The 27,832-nt window shown below is 47.3% G+C and overlaps 2 protein-coding genes across 7 annotated transcripts in view; one reads left to right on the forward strand and one right to left on the reverse strand.

Annotated features, from left to right (window-relative positions):
* Nucleotides 1-6,249, forward strand: part of Nme7 (NME/NM23 family member 7) — a 123,889-nt gene extending 117,640 nt beyond the window's left edge. For 5 of the 6 annotated variants that reach the window (XM_021197750.1, XM_021197751.1, XM_029538319.1 and 2 more), the window contains one exon: nucleotides 5,965-6,249. In XM_021197750.1, coding sequence (XP_021053409.1) covers nucleotides 5,965-5,997 — 33 coding nt within the window. In that variant the 3' untranslated portion in view covers nucleotides 5,998-6,249. The remainder of the gene's footprint in view (nucleotides 1-5,964) is intronic. The other variant, XM_029538318.1, reaches the window with a different exon arrangement.
* Atp1b1 (ATPase Na+/K+ transporting subunit beta 1) lies at nucleotides 6,058-27,195 on the reverse strand. The gene is made up of 6 exons (XM_029538322.1): nucleotides 26,606-27,195; nucleotides 22,403-22,531; nucleotides 11,925-12,080; nucleotides 10,590-10,774; nucleotides 8,228-8,311; nucleotides 6,058-7,480 (listed from the first exon to the last, which is right to left on the reverse strand). The coding sequence occupies exons 1-6, from the start codon at nucleotides 26,700-26,702 to the stop codon at nucleotides 7,217-7,219; spliced, it is 915 nt and encodes a 304-aa protein (XP_029394182.1). The 5' UTR covers nucleotides 26,703-27,195; the 3' UTR covers nucleotides 6,058-7,216.
* Between the last annotated feature and the right edge of the window lie 637 nt (nucleotides 27,196-27,832).

Genomic DNA, 27,832 nt, shown 5'->3' on the forward strand with positions numbered 1-27,832 from the left:
CCACTCCACAGAGCCTGCACCCCCTGCTCAGGCCCAGCAATCCACTCCACAGAGCCTGCACCCCCCTGCTCAGGCCCAGCAATCCACTCCACAGACTCTGCCAGCTCCTTCCATTACTCTACCTCCCCATCAGCTTCGAAGTTCTGTTTGACTCCCATTGCTTATTTTATTTTGCTTTTTGGTTTTTTGACACAGGGTTTCTTTGTGCAGCCTTGGCTGTCCTGGAACTTGCTCTGTAGACAAGGCTGGCATCAAATTTAGAGATCTGCCTGCCTCTGCTTCCCGAGTGCTGGGATTAAAGGTGTGCTCTACCATGCCAGTCTAATTATTTCATTTCTTATTTTCTATTTCTTTATTTCTATTTATTTTTGTTCTGAAACAGAGTCTCACTGTGTACTCTGGCTGTCTTAAAACTCTGAGTAGACCAGACTAATTTGAAACTCACAGAGATCCACCTGCCTCAGCCTCCAGGGTGCTGGAATTAAAGGCGTGTGACACCGTGCCCTGCTCGCTACTTATTTTAAAAGCAGCTCCTTCAGTCGCATTGTGCACTTAGTCCCTAGGGCAGCCAGTGCTGAAGAAATACGCCCACGCCCTTGGTGTGATACAAAACTAGAGCAAAATGAAAGTGTGGCCCTGTGTTCCCCATCCATAAGAAATTCTGATCAGAAACAGAGCATTAAGCCATGTGACCCTGTGTGACAACCCATGAAGCCATGACTTGAGGGGGCACAAGAAGTCAGAGTTGGTTCCCTACTGAAAAACATTTAAAACCCAGAATCATATTATTGGGAAGGGAACAAAAGTATACCTCTATCAAATCTTCTCTGAAAGTCTATCTATGCACAAGCACATGTTCAATAGAACTGTGGAATAGATAAAGCCCCTAAACATTTGAGATAAATACCTAACTAATGAATACCCTCTTTTTTTACAAAGAGAGGAAAAAGTGACTTCATGTATTCCTGCCACTCAAGCCAAAATTAAGAAGTATTTGAAAATAAACTCCTACATTCATTTTCAGTGTAAAAGCCCAAGTGTTTGCAAAGGGAGGCCATAGTGCAAAACAGGGTTGGTTTACCGAATGCCAAATCCCTGTGCTGTGAGTTCCATCTGGGCAGTGAGCAGTAGCCAGTAGCAGGATTTGGCAGCCCATCTCTACCAGTCACTGCACAGACCCACAGGGAGCTCGTACTGAGCCTGTTTGAACCAATTACGGAACATTTACCTGTATTTAAACTCCACTGTTAACAAACACAGCATGTTTTATGATTCTGATTATAATCATCAATAAATGCAGAGACTGCGTCACAGAAACCATACCTTAAGGGAAAAGACTGGGCTCAAAGGCCCAGTCCTGACCACTCAGCCAGTTCCCCTGCTACTTGTAGGGGAAGGTCACCTGACCTGAGAGCCAGGATCTCCATGGTAAGGAGGTGGCAGGACCAGTTTGTCATGAAGATAGAATTAGTTGATGAAATGACGGGACAGTACTGTGTTAAAGGTAGTGAAGATGTAGGCTCTTTAAGCCTAACATGGAGCTAGTTTTGATAAGGAGGAGGATCTAAAATGACCAGAGTTGGATCAGGCCTGGGGATTTCTCAAAAGGGAGCCTCTGGCTCTGGGATGAGACATTTGTGGGATTGGGGATGAACTAGAGAAAATAAAAAGCACAATAAGAAAGTCCACAAGGACCAACCCCTTCGCCTGGAGCCTTCAGACTACTCATCTAAGTAGTTGTGCATCATCATCCGCTGGCTTAGCGATCACTTATCAAGCTCAGTTTTGGTGTCAGCTGTAATTTTTCTTTAAAAATGAAGTTTAAAAAAAATGAAGTTAAATGTTAACCTTTCCACCAAAACAAAGAACAAACCCAAAACACAATGTTAGCCCCTTCATGCAGCATTTTGTTCCCACTGATGAGCACCCCTTTCTGTCAATGCAGTGTTGTAATTTTATTCTACCACACAGGTTTCCCTCTTTCAGGTGATGAACTTTCTGAGGATCGAGTTTTCCCCATTTTTAAACTGTTGTGGGTGTCCCATGCACAGTGTGTCAGTCAAGTGAGTGGTTGGTGAGAGGAACCAAAGTGTGGATAGAAGCAAACCATTATGACTTATAATCTCAAGGCAAACACGTCATGAAAATGGGGACCCCATGTGTCTCGAGGCTCCCCTCTCCAAGTTGCCAAAGAAATGTGCAAAAGGAAGAAAGGGCCAGCTCCAGGCGAAGGGGTTGGTCCTTGTGGACTTTCTTATTGTGTTTTTTATTTTCTCTAGTTCATCCCCAATCCCCACAAATGTCTCATCCCAGAGCCAGAGGCTCCCTTGGGAGAAATCCCCAGGCCTGATCCAACTCTGGTCATTTTAGATCCTCCTCCTTATCAAAACTAACTCTAGTGTTCTCTTTCTGCATGGCTGGTGTGTGCTCTCACTCCACCCTCTACTAATTTAATGACTACAGATTCCTATACTAGTTACAGACATCAAAGAGTATTGACAGGTAATATGTTCTGCAACACTTAACCCAAAAGACAGGCCCAATAAAACCTCATCAGGACCTGTGCCGGGGTATCAGATTCCCCATGCCACCTCCTCCGTGGCCCGTATTGGAGCCAACCCTTGGAAACAATAGGCTGCCTGTAGGACTCCTGATTTTATCTATCCACATTTATACTGGGCTCTGCGGTGGAGCAGGCTGTAAATGTGATATGCCCCTTAGAATACAGAATTCACTGTTGATTAAATAAAATGGCTGAGTGATCTGGAATCAGCCCCACAGAATGGACTCAGAGAAAAATGAACCGAGATACTGAACTTGTGCTGCAGCTGTGCTTGTCTCTCACTGGGTAGGATGTGATGCTAATGGGAGCTACCACGTGGTTATTTCTTCATCCTGTTTCCCAGTGTGAAACCCAGGAATAAAAGGACCATGTGTGGCTAATGCTAGCCCCTCTTACAGAAGAGAAGGCCAGGTTTCCTCGGTTGAATTTGAAACCCACATCTCTTTACTTATTTGTTTGAAAGCACTCTTGAACTCTCTTTGGAGAATCTTTTTTGTATGTAGAGGGTCTTCAGCCCTGGACTTTCAAGGTAATCCCATTTGATTCTCTACCGTGGGCAATATATACACATAATGGAAAGTGTTGCTAATCCTTTAAGAGGCAGTTTGAGCTACTGCTGGGTTAGAAAGATTCTAATAACTGGGCTTTTTGTCTGTGATCACTGATAACATTTTTAATTTAAAATTGGGCAGTCATTTGGTAATAGGTACAGCTGGAGCAGACAGAGCATGCTATTGTTCTAGAACCGATGGAGTTCAAATTCAGTTTTTCCTAAACAAATACACAACTGAAACACTGGTTTCTGTCCCACTATTGGACACCATTTTCACTTTCAAGGTGTCTACTATAGTTAACTGCTACTTGAGATATTTGTAGCATTTTCCTTTAAATATATTTTCTACTCTCCATGAGTGTTTTAAGGCCATAGATGGAAAACTACTCTTCCTTGTTCTTAGCTGAAGATAATCAATACAATGGAAGTAAAGATTGTTAAATTCTAATTACATAATACCCTTACTAAGGCAGAGCCCATGACCTGCCTTCATTTATTATTAACCTGGGATAGGACAGGCTAACACATCAGGGGCTCTGTTGGATGGAAAGAGCCTTCTCCTTATTATTTCAGTGCCGGCCTATCTTTGATTAACACTGCCTTTGAAAACCTCGTTTCCTTCTGTTTGTGTTTGACTTATTGGATCTTACTTGATCTTACTGGAGAACAATCATGCTATCTATAGGAGGTAGGTGGTGGCTATCTATAGGAGGTAGATGGTAGCTCTCTCTCTGCACACACCCAAGAAGAGGTTAGAATACACGAATGTGGACATGAAAAAAAAAAAGTCTACAATGAGGGTATGGAAGGAAAAACGCCTTGAATATGCAAGCACTCAATACTAACATGTCACGGCAGAGGGGCTTATGCTTTGGAGGCTTGACCCAGTTCTAGTTGAAAGGATGCTTGACGATTCTGCTGAAGGGACCCTGATATTGCAGACTCTTGTGAGGCTATGCCAGTGCCTGGCAAACACAGAAGTGGATGCTCACAGCCAGCTATTGGGATGGAACACAGGGTCCCCAATGGAGGAGCTAGAGAAAGTACCCAAGGAACTGAAGGGGGCTTCAACCCTGTACGTGGAACAACAATATGAACTAACCAGTACCCCCTGAGTTTGTGTCTCTAGCTGCATATGTAGCAGAAGATGGCCTAATCGGCCATCATTGGGAAAAGAGGCCCCTTGGTCTTGCAAACTTTATATGACCCAGCANAAGGCAAGCCCTGGACCAAGTAGTGGGAGTGGGTGGGTAGGGGAGCAGAGGTGGGGGGAGGGGTATAGGAAACTTTCGGGATAGCATTTGAAATGTAAATAAAGAAAATAATAATAAAAAAAAAAAAAGAAAGGATGCTTGACAAAGTAGGTATCTCGCGGGCAGTCAAGTGGATGTTAAGTCAAAGAATGCCAAAGACATCTGCAAGGCTCCTGAGCTGGTATAGTCCTGAGCCCAGGTGGGGAGTGCTAGAGAGGTTGTGGGAAACAAGATTGGGAGAGAAACTGGAAGGAAGTAATAGGTAAATTCGTATGTGCCTGTGCATCAGTTAAAGAGCATTGGGGACACAGGGTCTGTGAAACCAGTAGGTTTGTCTCACCAAGACTGTGACCCTTGAATAGCTTCAAAACTGTAAATTATCCTCCAGTTTAAAATTTTTCATGAGCTCCCTGAATCCACCCCCCTTCTTATTCAATCATCATGGATATAATATATTCACAGCCTAAAAAAGATGAACTGTATCAAGTTATGGTGGCACACACCCAGTCCCAGCATCTACCTGTCAAGCCCCAGTACAACCAAGGCTAGCTACATAGTGAGACCTGATCTCAAAATGAGCTGATTCAATCAAATAAACCGGCTTCTTCACTGGGGTGACATCCCTGTTCCCATAAACGCATGGCTGACTTTTTGAGAAACCCACTTTCATACTGAGGACACCATTTATGAATTTTGCCAGTTCCCCAGTAATTAAAGAGAATTCCTAAAACCTGAGTAAAGTTCAGCAACCAGGCTATTCAACAAAGCTGTCTTTTGTTACTTCCTGTCACATGGAGGAACTGTTCTTTTGCTGTTCGTCTGTCATCCGTGATTTGCTGCTGCACAGTGAGACAAAGTCTGACTCTGTGACTCTGGAGTTCTGGGATCACAGGTGTGGTGTGCCACACCTAGAGAAAAAAATGGGGATTTTTACTATGGAGCAATAGGTGGGAACTCACTCTATTACTAGTGTTTGTAAACTAGCTCTGGTCTTTTAGGGCCAGCTGAGGTGGACCTGCATTCTCAGTGGCCTGAAGGTTGGAGGGAATGTAGCTGAGCTGTGGCTACCCAGGCCTTCTGCAAGGTTTCCAGGTCCTTATGTCACCATCATTCTCATTTGCATGTCCCCATGTTGGCAATACCAAATCTTCAACTCCATTATACCAAAAAGTGTAATTTTTTTTGTCTTCTCTGACACTAAGACCAATTATTAAATATGGTCAAGTAAGTACTTAGGCTAAATCCTGAACCAGTGCAAGATGCACGCATTTAATTTCCTGAGTCTCAAACCTAACATTTTATTTTAACTTACAGAAACATTTATACACACACACACACACACACACACACACACTCAGCGAACACTTTGTATTGTCACAGGAGTCAAGATTTCCTGTGTCCACTGAGTGGAACAGCACTGTAAAACACTTCTAAGAACACGCCACAGCCTTCCTTTGTGCCTCTTGTCAACTCGGTCCTCTCTTGGGGACAAGGTGTGTAGCCAGGTCCCTTGGGTCCTCCACCCTCTCAGCAGGTGGCAGGTGGGAGAGCCCAGACCTGCACATAGCTAATAACAGACTGTGCTTGCCTTTCAGGTGCAGTATTTCTTCAAAATCTTAGATAATTAGCCATCCAGAGTAAAGACGACACAGACTGAGACGCTCAGACAAGCGAGTCACACACGTGAGGAATGTGTTCATTCTTTTATTGTCCGTTGTGTTAACCTGACTGACACAAGATCAACAAGAGCACTGTACTCCTGGCAATTATTACATATGCTAGAACATGGATTTGCACTGTAGACAACACTTAACACCAGTCTATGGGGTACTGCATTGCTTTTTATAAAGTTCAAAATAAAGATTGTATTTTCAAACAAGTGACTTTGGTTTTATTTCATACATTACACTTTTTCTTGCAGAAAAAAATAAAATTGTACAACTGCATAAATATAAAATTCTTCCACCATGAAAATGGTTAAAACATTCATAAAGACACAGCACCAGCACATGATGCCTCCAGAGAAAGGAAAGAAGGAAAAGGAAATGGACTAAGCAAATTAACTAGCCCCAATCACTAGCCACAGTGACAGGCAGATCCCAATCTCAGACACAGCTTCAGAACACACTGGAGGACACGGGGAGAGATGGCGAGACAGCATTCAGCACGGAGCACAACACAACCCATCACCTTGATTTTTCTGTACTGTCACTTAAAATTTAAAGGGCAATTCCCCCATGACAGCCCACCCCCCAGCCCCAGGAAATAAAGAAAAAAAAATAATAAAGACCTGATACCACAGGAAAAGACTATGGAGTGTGTTAAAAATGCTCATCGATGGGCCGTTACCTTTGAAATTTCAGAGCCAAGAAAATAAGAAAGAAAGGAAAAAAGTACCATGCCAGTTTATTCCCATTGAGTATTTACACCTTGGACAGCAAACCTTGCTCACGTAAAGTAGAAAACAGATATGATAAAACATGGCTTGAAAAATGACCAGAGTGCGCACCTATAGTACTGTACACTAAATAAAATAGACAAGGCGGCAATACTTAGGGGCCAGAACACTGCTCACTACAAGTCAGTTATGGAATCTAATTTACAGTAAAAATGGGCACGTCCCAAGGCTCAATTTTTATTTTTCTTTTGTCATTTACAGTAGAATAAATATTTTGTTGCTATTGCTACACTTTAAATTTACATTCTAACCTATTAAATGCAGAAGCTAGTGTAAAGCATAGAGATTAAGTGTAGGTCCCATACGTATGACAGTTTGTTCAAGACTAGTAGGTTTGTGTATCTTTTTTAACTTATTAAATGGCTAGTGGGAAAGATTTGTGCTTGTGATCAGCTCTTAATTTCAATTTTTACATCAAAGCGTCCCTGAAAACGGTCTTTCTCACTGTACCCAATGTTCTCACCATACGCCTTACACTCGACGCGGATTTCAGTGTCCAAGGTGAGGTTGGTGAACTGTACAGCCAGCAGGGGCTGCAGGTACTTGGGCTGCAGGAGTTTGCCATAGTAGGGATAATACTGCAGAGGAAAGCCATTGTATCCGCCCATTCCAAAGTACTCGATGTTCCCGACTTTATCCTTATCTTCATCTCTCTGGAAACCAAAAGGACATGAAATTTAATTTTAAGGGCACTCACACATCATGGGTCTCGTCTTGCTCTGACGAGCGAGACTCTCAACCCCATCCTAGGCTGCAGCAGAGGAAAACAGCCCACCCTCAAACCTCAAAGAAGCTAAGCCTATCAAGCCGTGGGTGACATGGATAGGTGATACCACAGGATGAAGGTCAGTTCTAGCAGCCAAGAAGCATTCACAAAAGGAGGCTCACTACAGATGGAGGCATTGAGGCAGAGGCCAAGTGGCTTGGCCTCGCAGGAAGGCCAAAAGCGAGACGAACCCCTGGCTTGTCTCCTTATGGACAGTGTTCAGCGACATTCTCTCCAAAGACTTACATATTTGCCCCTTATTTCTTACATCCATCTCTTGGCTTGGTACTGTAGCACTAATTTTTAGCATTCATTAAAAGTGAGAAAAGAAAGTTGGCTTGAGAATTTAGCACATGCCATGGGCTAGCTCACCTCCGCAGGTCCGTAAACCCACATTCTATTACATTACATTCAGATATTTAGATACCTGTGTTTCTTGTGCCAGTAAACAAACTTGGTTTTATTAGTTACAATTCTGTCCCTTTAGCTTGTATAGTTCAGATTCATCTTGGGAGCCTAACACCCGAAAGCTGTTCCTTGTTTTAAAACTGTCCCTCTGTGAGGAGTCCTACTCGCTCTCTCGCCCCGCCCCACTTCCCCCTCCCGCCCTCAGTAGCCCGGAATGCGTTCTCACCTTGCCAGTGCACTGAACAGGCAGGACGTTTGGATTATACTTCATCATCAGTGGGTAAGTCTCCAAGGATTCATTCTTGGGAGGCTAAAAGTAAAACCCACACTGGTCAGCAAAAGAAAACTAAAACCCAACTGGTAGTCCAAACAGATGCACGCTGTTGGCAGTAAGCTGCTGAAATAGTAAGACACAGCAGGAAAGCAAGCGTGTCGTCCACCTTGTCAGTCTGAGACTGTCAGATCTGTTTGAAATGAGCACCACAAACAAGCTGTGACACAGCCTACTACTGTAGCTAACACAGCGCTGGCCTACTGTAAACCTGACTCGGGACAATAAGAAGCTAACTAGGCACCTGCTAAGATGATAATCACCACATAGAGAGTCCAGTGCACCTCTAGTGCAAGAGCTGGACCTGTACACTGAGCCATGGGTAAATATGCTGGGCTTTTCCTCGACAATGCTGTCTTCAAGCAGGCTTTTGCCCTCTGCTAAGCCTGGGGGCCATCTGAAAACGACAGTTACAGCCAAATGTTGTACAGCCTTCCTCCTCCTCCATCCCTGGCCCATCTAGCTCCAAAGGCTGATGAATATGGATTGCTGGAGAGCAGCCATTTGCTTACTCAGGTTAGCCCTGCATCTGAGCCTGGATGTAAGATATAGAGTGTGCTCGCTCGCGCACACACAGTCTAATGAACAGCTGTGCCGAGGGTCTGCACATAAGAAATTCACATTCATTCTGGCATTACTTGTTGGGGAATATAAGAAAATGAGTGTCTAGATTTGACTCTCGCTACCAATACTTCTGCCTTGAAAACTTGGAATAGAAAACACTTATTGATCAAAGAGGAGGTCAGAATCTGTCCTCTGAAGACACGGAACCAGGCACACCAGTGGGAATGATGAGTCAGAGCACGCTAACAACAACAAAAAAAATCCCACTGACAAACCAGCAGGGGATGTGGGTGGGAGGGATAAATGAGAAGCAGCAATGTATTAACTGGAGACCAAATTATTGAAGGAGTCAATGTCCATCACAGAACAGGACATCCAGATGTAGAAGACAGAACTCACACAGTGGGCCAGGCTGTGGCTCTGTGACACAGGTGCCACTGAAAGTGATGAGCGGTATTAAAAGCAAATGACCGGGAGAGCAGAAACTGGCTTCGGGCTTCCTTCCGAAACCACAACAGTTCCTCCTATTGCTAGATTACCCTAGCCTCGTGAGTGTCAAGTACAAGCACAGGGCAGTCCTAACCACAGCACTTCCCGCTGCGTGCTTGTCTCTGTGGGAAGATTAAAAATCTGTTGAAAGGTACTCTAACATTCACAAGAGAGCCATCAAGACAAGCAGCCAGCCACTGACATGTTCCTGCCTCTGGTTGCATAAAGGAGCTTTGATGGTAACATTCTTTAAGGTAACTATTCCTGCTGGTGTTGGTGGCACACATCTTTAATCCCAGCACTCAGGCAGGTGGATCTCTGAGTTCAAGGCCACCCTAGTCTGAAGAGTTCCAGGAGAGCCAGGGCTGCCTCCATAGAAATTCCGTAGCTCACAAAAAGAAAAAGAAAATTCACCTTTCCTTTGGGGTAGCCAATATTATGGGAACAAATGGACAAGCAGGAGAAACTGAGCGAATGAAAGCAGGCTTCAGAAAGGAAGTGGCTTTAACTCCATGGACTCTGGTTAATCCTCTCAGAATTAAGATGCATGAATACCAGGCAGTGTTCATCTCAGCCTTAGGGGACCCTGCAGACCAAAGCCATGCTTATGGAAGGACAGCACTGCTTCATTCATGGTCTGAGAAATAACCATTCAGAAAAGCTAAGACAACACCAGTAGGTTTTGTAAAGAATTTCTTACAAAATGGTGAACAGTGACAACTTGCTAATCAAGTAGTGTCACTTGTTAGAAACTGTGTGGTTATCAAAGGACAGAGACCGTGGTATGTTCTGGGTTTGGTAATGAAATCATCACTCGGGGAAAAAACTTCTTTCTGATCAACAGACAGCATTTCTGAAATACCCTTGTTGCTCCTTTAAGGGCCCAAGCCGAAAGCTGCCTGGAATCACAGCACACAACCAGGAAACCCTCACGTGGGAAAAGAACTCTTTTATCTGGACGGGGTAGTAAGAGTGGGAACTCGGAGCTATGAGTGAGCACACCACAGTTGCATCACTGGAGAGATGGGGTTAGGAGGATGGGGGAGCATAATGAGGCCAGCCTTGGCTCAAAGTGTCTGAAGTTAAGTCTGGTGTTACAGTCCTGATGGACTGCACTTCAGAAGTCCCAGTGACCCCTATTCTGAAACACCCTGTCTTTTCCTATCAGCTAGGCCCCCAAAGGTGAGACTAAAACGGCGCTTGCCTTCGGTTTGAAGCCCAACACTCGGTTGAGCTTGATAATGATGCAGGGCTTCCCCTCTCTGTAGCCGTAAGATTCATCATTGAGACCGGAGCAGTTCCCCAGCCAGTCAAGCTTGAACCTGCACACCTTCCGCTCTCCTCGTTCATGATTGATGTCTCCCCGTTCCTTGGGTTCACTGGGAATATCTGAAAGCACAAACACATTCATAGTATGCCCCAACCGTTCGCTCTGCACCATGAAGAAAGAAAAGAACTTCTTGTTCCTCATCATTTCCCATTGAAGACAGGGCTATGTGAGTTCTGCGCTAGACAAGGACTTCCCACAAGCTGTCTGCTCTCTTCAAAAGGTAAAGATGCATTAGTATTAGCAAAGGCAGTCACTGGTGCATGACCCCAAAGCTAACCTGCTCACCAGCTGTGCTTCATGAACAGCTGAGACTGAGGCGTGGCTGGACTTTCTCTTGTTCTAAGGCAGTGATTCTTAGCCTTCCTAACATGCTATGACCCTATCACACAGTTCCTCGTGTTGTGGTGACCCCCCAACCATAACATTATTTTCACTGCTACATTATAACTATAATTTTGCTGTTATGAATCGTAATGTAAATATCTGTTTTCCAATTGTCTTAGGCCACCCCTATGGAAAGAGATGTTCCACCCCAAGGGGCCAAGACCCTCCGGTTTAGAGGCACTGCTCTAATGGATCGCCTAGCTACTTAGGGCTGAAGGAAAGCAGACCATAATTTCATAATTCCAGCAGCACCACCACTTTTACAGACCCACACAGCATTGCTCAGAAACAGGGACAGTACAACAAGGACATGAATTTCAAAGGTTGTCAATACTTTTGAGCTGGAAGGTTTGGGTCAGAATTTTCTGGAGCTACGCCTCCAATCGGAGGGGAAATGGTCAAAGAGAAGACGGAAGTCATCATCAGTTTTGTCTTTGGAAGCTGTACATTCTCCTCTCATGACAAGCACTGATTCAACTGGGAAATGGTCTTCACACTTCACGTAAAAAGCCAGAGAAAAATGAAATGAACATAGAATTCTAAGTCATGCTGCAGAAAAGCAATGCATATATTCTGTTGTATATTTGATATATATTACGTATGGCTATTCTTATCATCATGGGTATTTCATTAACTCATTTCCCCTTCATGGTTTCTCCTTGCTTATCGTTCATCCCTTTTTCATCATCGTGAAGGTGAAAACCTTGTGTAAATCCTAACAAGAATTTGGTGACATTGCCTTTAAACTACTAAAGCAACAGATCCAAATGACAACTCGTCCTTCTCAACGGTGGGACCACGTGCATCCATCTGTGAGTCACTTACTGCCACAGTCCTCGAAAATCATGTCGTCCTTCTGGGCTGAATCCTTGTACTTTTCCAGGAACCTGATGATGTTTAGCACGTAGGCCTCATAGCTCTTGGGGTCATTGGGACGGAAGGAGATTTCAGTCTTCTGGATCTGGGGGATCTGTGTCAATCCTACGGGGGGGGGGGTCAGAAAGATGACAGTCGTTATCACCAGGGGGGGTCAGAAAGACGACAGTCGTTATCACAAGGGGGGTCAGAAAGACGACAGTCGTTATTAGCAGGAAGGCGACCCCTGCACAAACACTCTCCCCTTGCCCCCACCTGGCTCATGGGATGGATTAAATCCCCACTCCCCTGGTGAATTCAATCTGATGGCATTTAGATTAGGTATCTAACTGTACAGATGGTGATGTGATATCAAATATCATCCAGTTTCCTTGCCAACACGTCACAGTAGCATTAACCTGTTTTATGAATGAGAATACCACTTGCAATGAAAGGCAGAGTGTTCTGTCCGAGTGGGGGCAGAGAGAGCAGTGGAACTAGAATCCCAACCCAGGTGGGCAGTTCTCCAAGGCCTGTGGCTCTCCAAGTGCCCTCAGATGCAATCACGTTTAAAGCTGCATTGCTAGCAGCTGCTGTACGGGGGGCTTTCCCGTCCGTAATAACACGGAAGTGTGGAGCCGGCAGCTGCCCCATGTTCCATGTCTCTCTAATCTCAAGACTGTTCCACAGAGACAGTCCTTTGGCTCTTGTAACCTAGGATAGAGTCTGTCAGCTTCTAATGGGGAGGGGGGTAGGTTTCAAGATATATAAGCAGTTACCAAAACAGATGTCTGAGCATGTCAGCTCTATCAGAGTAAAATTCAAGACATGCGACATGGGTTTGCCTTCTCTGTTGTTACTCTCTCACATCCAGAAGCCTCTGCCCTCGTAGTGTTTTCTAAACGGGCTCTTGGCCTACACTACCCAACAGCACCAGATCCAGGGCAGTAAGTTGGAAAGGCGCTCACAATGGCATTCCATCCCAGAACTGACAGGTAAAGAAACCCAACTACACTCCAGTTCCAAATCAACACGAGACAATTCTTTAGTGGGAATACACACTCTTGTGTAACAGATTTCTAGGTAACCAGCTACCCTGTGTTTTCTGTTGTGACATCTGGCATCTTCACTTTGTGTCAGGGGCCTGCCAGTCAGGAGCTATACCTGACCTCCTTCCGTCTCCTCCTGGCAGGTGGGAGCTCCCACACCACTCTCCACAAAGGCTGGTCCAACAGGTAGCCTCATAGGATCCATTCCGGACCTACCTGGGCATAACCTCTAAGCCCAAAGCACCCTTGGTTTAGAAGGACTGCCCTGGAGGATCAGTATTTAATAGTGGTGACATCAGTGCAGACAATGGCATAATTCAAGTGGATACACAGCCAACTCGGTTAATTATTTACCAGTGCCATGTGTGGCACTAGAGAACAAGCCTTCAACACAAGTTAAAGCTGTTAGTTTTGCTAGTAAGGGCTGTCTTGGGCTTCAGTAGTTGCTTCATGGCCCAACTGCAGGAGCTCGGTGAACAGCCACGCAGAGGGGTGGCAGAAGGGATGGAGATGAAGATGAAGAAGCAAGAGTAGAGGTGGGAAGAGGAGTGCTCAAGATGACAATGTCAAGACGGACGGACGATAAGCACCTTCTTGGGCAGCATGGTGCCAGAGGCCTTTAATTCCAGCACTCATGGACCCCTGTACATTCCAGACCAGCCTGGAACAAGTTCTAGGCCAGCCAGGGCTACACAGTGAGACTTTGTCTCACACCAAACAAACGACAATGAATCTTCGGGAGGTTGGGGGGGGTGAGGTTGCTCTGCAGGGAAAGCACTCGCTGTATAAGCCTACTGATGTGACTGGATCCCTGGGACACACAGAAAGGGGGAAAGAGGAAACTGACTCCACAGAGTTGCCCTCTGACCTCCACGTGGGTATACCATGGCACGTGAACCCTGCACCTCAGAGCCAACAGAAAGTTTTTTTAATGTAAAGAATCTTCTTGAAAAGGCAAGAGGCAACGCCTAGAGGACAGGGGGGAAAGGAATACCGTTTCAGAATTAGCTCGTAAGTTCTTCAGCTTGAAATAAACGAAGGGTACTATGATTAAACATTCTCCCCCACCATACCACCCCATTTTTCCAGACAAGGTTCCTCTGTGTACCCTTGGCTGTCCCGGAACTCTCTCTGTAGACCAGGCTGGCCTGGAACTCACAGAAACCCACCTGCCTCTGCCTCCCCAGGACTGGAATCAAAGGTGTAAGCCACCACACCTGGCTTGATTAAACATTCTGTAAAAGCCCCTAAATCAGGAAAGATTGTTTTCATGTCTAAATCAATCTCAATATATTCTAGACTATATATATATATATAAATATGGGAGGCTGGCCCTGTGACTTACCATTAAGATATAAAACAAAGCAGGGACAACCACTGACCTCTACAAGGAGTTAGCCATCAAGGGCAAGAACAGCAGTGGCCAGCATGGGACAGCAAGGGGACAGGGTCGAAACAAATGGGGCAGGCAGCTAGAGGGCCATCCACGCCTCGGCCGAGTTGTACACAAGACATAAGTCAAGGTGATTTGCCTGACCCTGGGGAAGTGAAGGGCACAGACCATAGCTAGAGAATAAAAAGTCAGGAGAATCGGGGAGTTCTCCTAGGACAGCCCTGGGATTCTGAGAAAATGGACTCTTGAGGGGCAGTCATGCCTAAGAGCCAAGAACAAATGCCTGTGAATGTGTCAGGCAGAACTGGACAAAGGGTAGAACTACGTGCCCAGGGTTACCACAGGGCTACTCAGCTTCCTGGGTCCAGGAGGAGAGTGGAGGCAGTAGGAAGGGGTTAGAAATGAAAGGGGTCGAATGTCAGAAGGCTAAGAGCAGTCCTACCTATTTTTCAGAAAGGAGGGAAGCCCGAAGAAAAGAGACCACAGCCAGCCAATGAAGGGCCACCAGCGTGCTAAGTAACAGCAGTGTAAGCTGTGGTCCCCAGCAGAGCAGAAGATACAGCAAAGCCCCACCCTGGGAGTCTGATGGACAAGCTGCTCCCACTAAAGTGACCTTAGGGTCACACTGAAAATAAACAAGGTAGGACCCAGGTGGCAAAGCAGGTTCGCCCATGTCATTGTCCCTTCTGCCCTGGCATCAGTTGAAATTCCCCACTGCCTCTCACTCTCCAGCTGTCCCTCCAGTCTCTTCCAGGGGCCATTTCTTAGGTGTCTATATGAGGGACAGCAATGCCACTTCTCAGAAGAGCACAGGACCATGGGATTACAGAGTCCTTGTCATTCTCTCACTATCCCAAGAGGTCTCCATTAAGAGACACAGAGTGACATGTGTGAACCCCCCCCCCCAACATGAGTTTCCTGTAACTCAGTTCTTGTTTTTCAGGACCTCAGGTTCATGTATGCTGGTCTCACTTATGAACGAGTGCGTCACTGCCCGCCGCCTGCCATCTGACCTGTGAAAACAATGTGTACCGTAGTGACCTGCGGTGCCACCACTGACCCTGAAGAGTGACGTGACATCAGTACCATCCTCCTCCAGTCAAGGCAAATAAATAACAAAACCAAACGCTGGAACCACACCGATTCCCACCTCATACATAGCTCACATCCTGCCCCCACACCCCCAACTTGCCAACTGCTGCCTTTGCTAGCTGGGACACCTACGTAGGAGCTTTTGGATTCTGGCTTCTCGATTCTCATTGCCCACCCCTAAAGCTGTTAGTAATAACTGAACAAGGGTTAGCCCTACCTGTGCTAACTCCCAGAGGTCAGAGCAGAACATCCAAGCTCTGGCTATGGTTCCAAGCCACAGGCCCTGAAGCAGATCTTGCCTCCTGACTGTTCTTGGCACCTAAATGTCCATTAAGGAGGTGAAGCTCAATAAAGCCTTGCTTTGCCACCACCAACAAAAACTAGTCCTGCTGTTATCTAGCAAAGTCACCTAAGGGGACTGAAACAATAATCTGAATAATGTTAATTTGGGGTCCTTACAAGTACTTCAGTTTTACATTAAGATCTGGATTATGTAAAAACAAAATCCTCTGGCTTGGCTGGGTGGTGGTAGCACAATCCATAGTCCCAGCACCCAGGAGGAGAGGCAGGCGAATCTGAGTTCAGGGCCAGCCTGATCTACAGAGTTCCAAGACAGTCAGGTCTACACAGAGAAACCTGGTCTCAAAAAACCAACCAACTAACCAATCAACCAAACACACACACACACACACACACACACACACACACACACACACACACACACACAAGCGCACGTGCACCTCTGACTTCACACTTGCCCTTTCCAGATGCACCTGCCTCTCCTAACTCCACCTCCTATGAAACAAAGGAGGCAAATGTCCCCACTTCAGGCACTAGTGGGTGCTCACCATAGCCGGGATGAACAGAAGACAAAAATAACAGAGGCTTTTCATTAACCACCATTTTGTTTCCAGTTAGGTCTATAATGTAGCAAGTTTGTGATTTCTCAGTCTGCTCCCAGAGCTGAAGTACTTTAAGAAGTGGCCATTTTAACCTTGTAGCAGTTTCCCCAGGGAATCCCAAAGCTTCCAGAGGGCCACTGCTTGGACCTGTCATTCGATATGATACTTCTGATGAGTCAAAGCCAAATGTTCTTTATACAGGTATCATCTTCCACAGGAACCTCCAAGGGCGCGGGAAGCTAAGACAAAGTTCCTATGAGCATGTCTCCTATCCATTCCAGGGTGAAAGTACTTTCCAGTTACAAAGAAACAGGAGTGAGAACTGCTCATAGCACCTGCGCCTTTACAATTACATTTGGAAGAGCACCTCCCTTTAAGTGTCAATCTGAACAACCTAGGTGCTTCATTTTCATTTATTATTTTATCTGTGGGGTTATTATGGACTTACCTAACAGAATTCTGGAAACCAGTCCCCTCCCACTTACCTTTTGCCTCAGGGTTAGCCAGAAATAAATGGCCTGCCTTGAGGCTACACAGGTCCATCTCTAGCCTAGGTACACCCAGACACCTCAAGCCTGCTCCCTCTGAAAAGTCCTGGATGAATAGCTCACCTGTTTTCTACAGTCTACTTAGCGGTTAGTCACCCTTGGTGTGTAGAAATCTGCCCAGTCTAAACCAAATGCCACAAACTCTGCTCCCAGGTCCTCCAGTATTTCGGAATTATCCATCAGGAGTCTTCTCAGAAGCTGCATATCCAACTTCAGATGTTGAGGAGGAATAACTTAGTGTGTACGCTGTATCATTTAAAGGTACACTTTCATATTGAGCATGATGTTTTGGCTAGCTCATGATTATGTTTATTCCCCAAACAAGGAAGCTACTACATCTTTATGAAGGGGAAGACAATAGACAAGCTCTGGGCATTTTACACCATGATTTTTTGTTTGTTTGTTTTTGTTTTTGCCAAGGTCAAACAAAGAACAAGTGTATTCTTGACTTTGTCAATCCTTAAAACACAGCATTGGCTAAGTAACTAATCCCCTGAAATCTGACACCTCAGTATGGATAGTACTCTAGGGGCCCATCCCTGAGTGATGTGGGGTACTTTCCTGGTCAGAAGCTATTGGGTAATAATACATCATTGGATGCTCTTCATTGCCCAAACCTCTCTGGAGTTTGGTCAATGTCGAGTGGCGACTTCTGCATGAGAGCCCTCGATGGCCAACGACCTGACCTCTCCTGTCTGATTCTACATCAGCAGAAATGAAGGTGTGAGCACATGGTCTTTCCAGTGCTGTCTCCCAGGGTGGAGCTCTCTTCTTGTGTGAATGCCCCAAGCCTGAGGTGACACTGACACATCTGCCCTTTTCCTCCATGCTCACTTCTGCTCCCTGTTAGCCCCTCTTAGCAGAGGTCCTAACTCTGCTTACTTGCCTTCAAATGAGTAAAACCCACTTCTCTGCAGTTCTGGGTTGACCTGAAACTTGTGGCAAACCTCCTGCCTCTCAGCCTCATGAGTATTGGGCTTAAAGACATGAAGACATTCCATACCTGGCTGTCCAAAAATATTTTATGTTAATCACTGGACTCCCTGCATACCTAGAAGACTTTAGGAATAAACTACTTGGGCTGTCTCCTTTGGTAACAGGTTGGCAGGATCCATGGGAGGGTGGGAAGAGTGAGCAGAAGCTAGGAGATCACAGACCAACTGACTGGAAATGGTAAAATAAAATAAAATGAAATAAAATAAACGCCCCTAACACTCTGAAGGTACAGTTCCTCCAAATCACAAGGAGAAACTGGTTCTACTCCTAACCCTGAAATCGGAGAGGGCCAATCATCTTATAGTCTGAAAACTATAGTTATAGTGCTTCTGGGCCTGCAGTGTGCTAAGGGGTGGGCTGTGAAGGCTGTGACCTCCTGACGGCTTAGCTATGCTCCACCCACAAGATGAAACCTGAATGGCTGCCCCTCCTGATGGCTTAGCTATGCTCCACCCACAAGATGAAACCTGAATGGCTGCTCCTGCTCATGTTCATCCACCCCACCTTCCTGCTTCAGTTCTGTGTATCCAGGCGCCAAGAGTGTGACCCTTTTAAACTGAGTTCTCTCCTCACTGAGTCATCTTTAGAATAAGACAAGGAGCCTCCCACAACTCCAAGGGGAAGAACAGAGAATACATCCCTACCTTTGCTCCAGGAAGCCAGCCAGATAGGAACGAACTCTGTGGACTCGGAATGGCACACAGTGACCTTCAAATTCACTGCACAGTGGCGCGTATAAACTGGGGTGGGGGATGGGTGACAGCCCAGGAAAGAGACCTTTCCATTACACCACTGGGCAGGCCACCAGGTGAGCAAGGCCTGGTGAGGAGGAGTGTGAAGGCACGTGGGGTGCACGGATGCTCGGACGCGTGCCTGGGTTTGACTCTCTGCAGCACAGCAAATGGCAATGTCTCTCCCAGATCCAGCTGAGAGGCGACACTGCCCAGCCCCCTGCAAGAGCGTGTCTCCTCCCTACAGAAGCTCAGATGCTACCCGGCAGGTGCAGGTGTGCAAGAGGGGAGCTGGTTACCGTGGCATTCAGATTGACCAGAGACTCTCTCTGAACGTGTTCTAATCCACCAATACCCAAATCCACTTCAGGAAAAGCTAAGGGCAGACTGATACCGTGAAACTTAGGTCTGATGAGGATGGTTAGCATCCCCATCACCCAAAGCTGGCTGTCTGGAAATCAGAGCCTTCTGCTTCTAGTGGAAGGAGAGACAGAAAGGACAAAGGCTGCTGCCAAAAGCAGTATTTCGTTTACCTCTGCTAAGTACTAATGCTAAGTATTAACGTTCTGCATAGATCTCCTATCTAATCATGACAGGATATTCCTCACAATGAAACTGAGGTTTGGTGTGGTCAGAGGTGACCAGTGGTGGGGGATGGGATCAACTCCAAAGTCCCTGCTCTCCCTTCTTAGGCTGACAGGACTTCAGGAAGTGCTGTCTAATAGCTTTGAGCTTTGAACACTGCTTTAATACTGATTACATTAAGGCAACAGAAAGTTAGAAATGGTGGTTTTTTGTTTTTTTTTTTTAAGCTACAAAAAAAAAATGGCTATTTAATAATATGTGTCAACATCTCATCCAAGACTCTGCTCTCTGGGTGGAGTGAGCAGCTTAGTTCTAACAACCGCAGTGGTAGGACCTTAGAAGGAACAGCAGCTATTGCTCAGAGTTCAGAAATCACATGACTGGTTGGTCCTTCAGTTTCTCTTCCATTTTATATCTTTCCCTCTGTCTGTGACTTTCCCATTTGGCCTAGTAGCTTATTCATTATACAACCTACACAATTATAGCAGGGCAGGATTGCCACAGCTGTATCTGCCCCTGCCCAGCTCCCACCCCCCACCCTCCCCATTTGGAAGAGATCTAGTTACAAGGTATTTCAATGTGTAAAACACATGCCAAAGCTGGCCAGCCAGCAGGCCAAGTTTGTATTCATGCCCCAAGGTCAGAGGATAGCACACCATGAGCCCTAGCATCTTTAAGTGCTGGTCTTACACACTTCCCTTGCACACTGGACTGAGAACTCCCTCTTTACTCAAGACAAAAAAGTAGGCTTGGAGACATTAAGTGGAAGCCAAAAGAGGATCAGAATGACTTCCACACATTTATTCAGTCTGCAGGCTTAACGAATCATTCATACCTTCCAAATACACATTCTCAACATCTGTTCTTAAAGATGGGAGTCCAGTTAGGGTCCCTGGGGGGGGGGGGGAGTGCTCAGGACTGTCCAGTAGCTGTGTTGTTCATCAGCCAGGGCTCTACTGACCTGATTCAAAGTCACCATCATGTTTGAAAAAGTGTCAGGAGAGGTAGAGAAAAACCCACAGGGTTAGGACAGGGTGGTGTGTAGACTCTGCTACTAAAGTAAAAGCTAAGGACAGACAGAAGTCACTAAGATGAAAAACCCACAGAGAGATGCCTGGGAAGGTGAAGGCCTGACAACTTCGCCTATGACGCAGACCAAAGGACAGGAATGCATATTTCCAAGATGAGCCACTCACATTCTTTGGAGAAGTGAGGGTTTGTCAGGTCAGTCCAACTGCTGTGAGCACTAAATATAGGTGCTCATAGAAAAGGCTGGGAAGAAAAGAGGGAGATGGGGTGGGGGAGGGGAGTCTGAGCTCCTCAGACAAGCAGGGCAAGGTCAGCTGCAAACCCTTACTTAGCATCGGCCCCTTGGACTAGTTATTTTGGAAGGTAAAGTTTCTTTTCAGAAAAGCACCTGAAAAAAAAATGTTTTTAATTTTATTTCATTATTTCTGCCATGCATGGTGGCACACGTCATTAATCCCAGAACTTGGGAGGCAGAACCCTGCAGATGGATCTGAGTTTGTTCGTTCAAGGCCAGCCTGTTCTACAGAGTGAGTTCCAGGACAGTCAGTGCTACACAGGGAAACCCTGTCTCAAAAAAATCAAAAACTAAATAAATAAATGACTTATTTCTCCAAAGTTTATAGTCTATTCCCTCCCCCCCAATAAAGTTGACTATGTTGGTCATCTTTGCTTCAAGTTTAAGTTATTATAAAACAGAATCATGGCCTGGTGAGATGGCTCAGTGGTTAAGAGCACCGACCGCTCTTCCAGAGATCCTGAGTTCAATTCCCAGCAACCACATGGTAGCTCACAACCATCTGCAATAGGATCTGATGCCCTCTTCTGGTGTGTCTGAAGACAGCTACAGTGCACTCATATAAATAAAATAAATAAATCTTTAAAAAGAAATAAAACAGAATCATGACTGAAGAACAACTTATTGGCAAAACAAAAAAATAAGAGCTCTGTACAAAATGACTATGACTATGACTACTTGTGCTGACGTAAGGATCCTGGCAGAAGTGGCCATGGAAGACAGGCCTTACAACCACAGGATCCCACTCGAAACACTGAAGATCCTAAAGTTCTCAGCACATTGGAACCTCGCTTCGACCTTTCCTAAGACCCACCTTTTGGTACAGAAGAGCTGCAGGCATCCGTGCATCATGAAACAGGTCGAGTCATTGCATATACTTACACGTTCTCTTTTCTCACTTCCCACCTAAATGCATCTGAAAACATCCTGGGTTTTTCCTTGCGCCCGAGGACTGTTGACTTAGTACTGTGAGATACTGTTTGCAACCTGTGCATTCTGCAGTTTCCTCTTCCTTATACCCAAGGAGAAGTGCGAGACATGTCTGCAACAGGGACTGCTCAGGGCTTGCACAGGCTCCCAAGACTGACACCTACAGATGGCTGTATCCAAACCGAAGCCAGCCCACATAAGACACACTGCTATGACCCGCCCCCCCCCCCACACACAACCTCAAGGTCATTTATAGGGTGAGAACTCAAAGTTATGCAACATGAACCCCATTCCTCTCCCAGCTGTCCTCCATGCAGAGGAGGCAAATGGGGGATTCCCTCTCCTATGAAGATCTTTTTTCCTGATGGAAGTTTTTATTGAGAACAGAGACAGCCAAACTGGAAAGAGGGCTCACAAAACCCTCAGGGGCCTACTGAGATAAGCAAAGAGGGTGTTTGTGTTCAAGGTCAAATCAGCAAGAGAGAAAATGAACCTCAGAATTCATGGTCCCTCTCTGTGGGCATGGTTATTTGAAAGATTTATCACAGTGAAAAAATACATGCGTTAGATAGCCAGAAGAGCCCTAGAATGAACCTGCTTGACAAAGCGCTTGAGTGTTTAAGGCCAAGGAGGATGAAGTCCCGAGGGGACCTGATGTGCTCAGTCACACAGTGGGACTGCGTGCACCACCCTCACCCCAGAACTGTGTAAGACAGACATCTGCAGCCAGCCACCTGGAGCCCAGCCGCAATGCGGGCAGCAGCCATGGCTGCAGCAGAGGTCCTGATTCCTCCCCCATGCTTAGCTTGAAGCTCTACTACAAATGTTTTCTGAAGGTGTATTCTCGGGTGGATGTGGAACCCTTTTATCTCTGGAGAAGCCACTCCCTGGGTTTTACCTGGCGGGGCCACTCGGTCCTGGTATGTGGGTTTCAGTTCACTGATGGTAAGCAGCATCACTTGGATGGTCCCAATGAAGATGCCAGCCAGGCAGCCATAAAATATCACGTAGAACAGAAGGATCTTAACTGTGGGGAGAACAGACAGAGACAGCTGTGATGTAGTCACAGGCTCAGAATCAAATCCCGGCCTTCCCAAAGACCTCCTTCCCTGTTCCTCTACAGCCTGTTTCTCTCAATAATCAAAAGAGGGAGTCACACTTTTTTGGAAGGCACAGGTGGAGAAATGCCTGAGATGGCTGAAGGGCTAACAGGAAGTCACTTCCTTTTCCGAAAAGAAAATCAGCAGCAAACCTGCAGCTGCATTCGCACGCACGCACGCACGCTTATGCAATGCATCTGACATTCGGAAGTGTGTTCCCTCAGGGGCGTTGCTGGCTCCCTGGTCCCCTCAGACTGTGGGGCTAAGAACAATGGGCCAAGAAATACAGGTGGAGCTCTCTTTAACAAGTCACTCTGTCTACAGGGCACGATCTTTTTCTTCAAGGACACAGGGCGGCAACTGGAACATACAAAGGAAACCCTATGGTACAAACGGCCGCCATTTTTACCTCATCATCTGACCAGCAGAGTAAGGACTGCTTGTGTAAGCTACATTTTCTTCATAGTTAACAGAAGGCAGGCTGAAATAGCTACAAATGAACTTTAAAAATAAAAGCGCAAACAAGCAAGCAAACAAAAAACCACCTTGAACCACCGTGAAGCCGGCCGACTGGAATAAGGCTATCAGTTACTGGTATACAAGGATTATCTCCCTGATTAGCAGCCTAGTAACAGGCTGTACTATGCATTGCCTGGTTGTCCTGAGGCAGACAAACAACACATCTAGAAGGGAAAAATGGAAGCAAGCGATCAGTGAGGGTATCAGAAACATGACTGCGGGGGGGGGGGGATTTCTCCTAAAGGGTCTCTGAAAAAAAAATGCTACAGGGTGAAGAGATTATTGAAAAGGCCTATGTGTACATGCCGGTAGGTGGCCAGGAATGAAGTGGGCACACAAGTTGTGGAAATGAGCCACACAGCCCTCTCCATACATAGAAAAACACCAACTTTCCCCCTCAGGAATCTATACTTCAAGACAGCAGTGTTCTGGAGCTATTGAAACGAACCAGAACACACATAAAATCCCACACAAAATGCTGAACCCCATCCCTTGTCTCCCCTACATAAAGATAAAAGCAAAGATGAGAAGAGGCTGTATCATCTAGAACCACAGCCCCCATTCTGTCCCTTCCTCCCGGCAGGGCAAGGGTTAAGTGCTGCGTTTGGTATCCAGGCAGCAGTAGGCTAATGGCAAGCCTGTGACGTCAAGGGATCTGGAAAATTTTTTTCCAGCGAAGAGGTACAGCTTTGGTGTAACCCAGCCGGTGAGCAAGAGAGCCCCTGGAGAGCCTGGCTTCTAGGCTGCTGTCTTGTCCTGTTGTCCTTCCAGTGCCACCCTGGGTGCTCTCAGCTTAGCCACATTTGCCTCTCCTAACAACTACAACCTTTCTGCTCATATCCTGGACTCCCGGTAGCTAATCCTAACCTAAGAAGGCACAGGACTGAGGCTACTGTTTGAAAAGACAAATTGATGGAAGAATTAGTCATTTTACAAGTGCAATGATTAAGCCCTTTCCACTCTGCGCACGGAATACCAAAGCCCGGTGAGGGGCTGCATTGCCGCTTGCTCCACACGGACTTGGTAAACCTGTCACTGCAGTAAAGTCATTTGGTTAGACAGAACGCAGCACGCATGTCTAGTGAGCTCGGGCCATGGTCTCCCCAGGAACAAGGCTCCCAGTGGCACGGAGAAACAGATACAAACAAAGGCTAGGTTAGTGCCACCAACCAGCTGGGTGACATGATGTTGGGGGCTGGGGTATCGGCTTTAGAGGCTTTTTCTTATCCTTTAAAACAAATTCTCTTTTCCTTCTATAATTAAAGAATAAGGATCACGAGTTTTGCCAATATATATATATTTATCCTTTAAAATGCCAAAAATAAGGTTTTAAAAAAAGTGACCTGGGAAACCAATGGCAAATCAAAGATCCTACCAACACATGGATAAACTTAATGAAAAGGTAGAAAGCACAAAGTGATTTGTAAGTTGTGATCTCTCCAGCAGGTGACAGGCTCGAGCCTCCTGCCATCCATCTTGGTGAAAAATCTACCTATAAGCAAAACGGAGCCAAGGGCATCGTGCCCTGGTCCCAAGGGCATCCATGCTGGGCCCAGAGCTGGAAAGGGGGCATCTCTCTCTCTCTCTCTCTCTCAGATAGGAACTGCTCTGTCATTTCTTACATTGTTAAGGATTGCACAAAACACAAACTGGGTTTCGAGCTCAGCACCCACAAAATGGAAGATGAGTTCCGACGGCTGCCTCCTAAGTCCGTGGGTATCACTACCTCGCTGGATGTGACCATCAAGACCACACAGGCTCATCCTCTCTCCCTTTCTGATACAGAAGGGCTAGTAGCCCCATTAAATGTCGGTTCAAAGAACAAACTGTTCCATACTGCCTTCCTTACCCTCTAAAGCAAATATTATTCAAAGAAGGAGTGTGAGATTGGAATGAGGAAAGAAAGATGTTTTAAGAAGTGGAAAAACACTAGAGGGCAAATTTCACAAGGTCCCTGGTGTCAGTGCCATCCCCCTTGGTCCTGTGATGCTGCTGCAGAGGCCAGACCACCAGGGAAAGCAGCCCTGGCTAACCTGGGAGGAGGGGCCAATTCCGCAGTGCACCTAGGAAGGCCTCCTGGCTGAGTTACAGAGAGTTGCTAGGGAATAGCCCTGGCTGGTCATCCTGTACAAACCTCACATCTCTTCAGGTCTCTCCTTCCATGTTACAGAAACAGGGGTACACTACGAGCATACTCCCATGGAAGAACAGTCTCCCCATATAAACTGGAATATAAGGTGAAATAAAAAGCCATCCATTTAAGACTCCATTTTCCCATGGCTCAGGGATGCCTATGCTCCCTGGTATTACCGTGGAATGAACGAGGCTTCACCTTCACTAACCTTGAAGTATGATGCATTATTAACCCTTTATTTTTGAGAGGCTCCATAAATGCATTTTTTTTCCTTTAGGGGGAAAAAAAATCATATATCCCAGCTTCTTCCTTTTCAAAATGTCAGCCAAGTGCTCTTTTCCCTGACTCATTCTCCGGTTTATTTCCATAGACCCTCCCCACACAGGAACGCCGCCGCATCACATCCTTAGTTTTCAGGGTTCCCTTAGTTCCTGCAATGCTGCTATAGGGGTGGGAGGGGGAAGGAGGCGAAAGAGAAGGAAGAGGAGCTGGTGGTGATGGTGATAACTGGAGAAGGAGGGGGCAGTGATGCAGCAGAGGGGAGTTCCCTCCCTCCCTTCCGCAGTCACGACTCTTGGATTTGTCTACAACTATGCCCTTCAAAATGACCTTTAGGGGGAAAAAAAAACTACCACCTTTCCAGTGTAAGGAGGTAAAAAACAAATACGGTATCTAATTTTCAATGGGGTATGAGGGGGGATTCCAGCCAAGGAAGCAACAGGCTGCATGAAATGCTCTAATATAACCTGTTTCTTCGTTTGTATCATGAAGAGCCTGAAAACACCATGTCTAGCCCAGGCTTAAAAACGAGCCATGAAAGGAGCTAGCTCACTGGGCCATTTCTGGGCTGTGATGACTGCAATGTGTGAGGACTGCGGTGTGGGTGCATTTCTCCTCCCCATTCCTCTCCATTCTAGATACATTTCTAGACTGGAAGAATGATGCTATCGCAGCATCTGCATTAGAACAGGTACGTTCATGAGTTCTGCTCACGGCCCCAAATCTCATTTTTCTAAGGTCTTGGGAGATGGGAGAGGGAGGGCACATACATAGTCTCCTGGAACCTGACCGAATTTCCCAGAAGGGAAGGCTTAGAAAACGAAGATCCTTACCATCCCCCAAAACCCTAGCTCCAGCTCCCCACCCGAGCCGCATCCTGGGGACCCCCCTACAATTGTCACTGGATGCCAAGCCCAGGCCCGCACGCTCCTAGCAGCTCCTACCACCCACTCCCTAACACCCTGGACAGCCCCGCGGGCGCCGAACTGTCCGCAGTGCCCGCGTACAGGGATGCGCCTCCTAGGAAAAGCCAAGGCGCCGACGGCAGAGCCGCGGAGCGCGTACTTACACCAACTACCACCGGTCCTGCCCAAAAACTCCTTCTTCTCCGAGTTCCAGATGAATTTCTTCCAGCTGCCTTCCTCCTTGGCTTTTCCGCGGGCCATGGTGTCTGCTCAGCAGTGGCGGCCGAGGCCGAGGGAGGGCGAGTGCGGCGCGCGCCCTGGCGTCCTCGCGGCGGCTGCTCGGTGTCCCCCGCGGCCCGGCTCTGTCTCCAAAAGCGAGACGCGCCGCTGCCGCTGCGGCTCTCCGAGTGCGAGGCGCGGCGCGGAGCAGCCTAGGCAGAGCGGGAGGAGGGGGAGGTGCGGCGGGGGCGGAGGGAGGAGGGACGAGGGAGGAGGGCGCGCGCGGGCTGGGCGGCTCCGAGCCCCGCACCTAGAGGTGGGCGCGCGGCCGCTCTCGGACTCTTCCCGCACTGCGATCGCCTTCCGGGGGGCTCAATGAACCCCGCAGCTGCTGCTTCAAGCTGTAGCTGCACCACTTCGCCTGCTGTGACCTCTGGCGAGATGGACCAGGGACAAGGAGGGAAAGTCACCGGGAAGGACGAGCGGAGTGGAGCGCGGGCGCGGCACACGAGCGCGCAGGCCAGGAGCCGAGAAATTGGCTGAGGGCGCACGCCCTACCTTTACTATATACCGCGCCTCCACCATCCGTAGCTCCGCCTACCGGCGACACGACAGGCCAATCGCCAGCGCTGAGAAGGCGGGGCCTGAGCCCCCGAAGGGGCGGGCGCGGGGCCGGCACAAAGGAGCTGGCTGGGCTAGAGGGGCTGGCACCGCAGCAGGGGTGCGGAGAGGGACTGGGGGCGGGTGAGTACTGCTCCCGCTGCTCTGCTGGCCCTCTCTCCGCCCCGAGCCGTGCCTGGACAGCCCTCCTCGTCCCCCCCGGTCCCCGCGCGCCAATGCTGTGGCCTGCACCTGTTTCGCTCTCTGGGAACCTCGGAGACCCCAACTCCTTCCTACTGGTCTTACCCCTTCGTACTGGTCGGGGTTTACTGTAGGTCCACCTCCCCTAGGCCATGGCCAGGTGGGGGAAGGTCACTCCAGGACGCTAGTGACTCTGCCCAGCTCTGCTCCGCCTCTCTGCTTATGCACCTGCCGCCCCCTCGCACTCCCTGCCACTGCGGTTGGAGTTCCGGCCCGTCCCTCTTCTGCAGGCCAGCCCCGCGGGCAGCCTCCGTTCCTGACTCCTGGTCTGTGCTTCTTGTGGGCGGCCTGAACCACCTCAATCCGGACAA

Source organism: Mus pahari, chromosome 5 (genome assembly GCF_900095145.1).
Source record: "Mus pahari chromosome 5, PAHARI_EIJ_v1.1, whole genome shotgun sequence".
NCBI classification, from domain to species: Eukaryota; Metazoa; Chordata; class Mammalia; order Rodentia; family Muridae; genus Mus; species Mus pahari.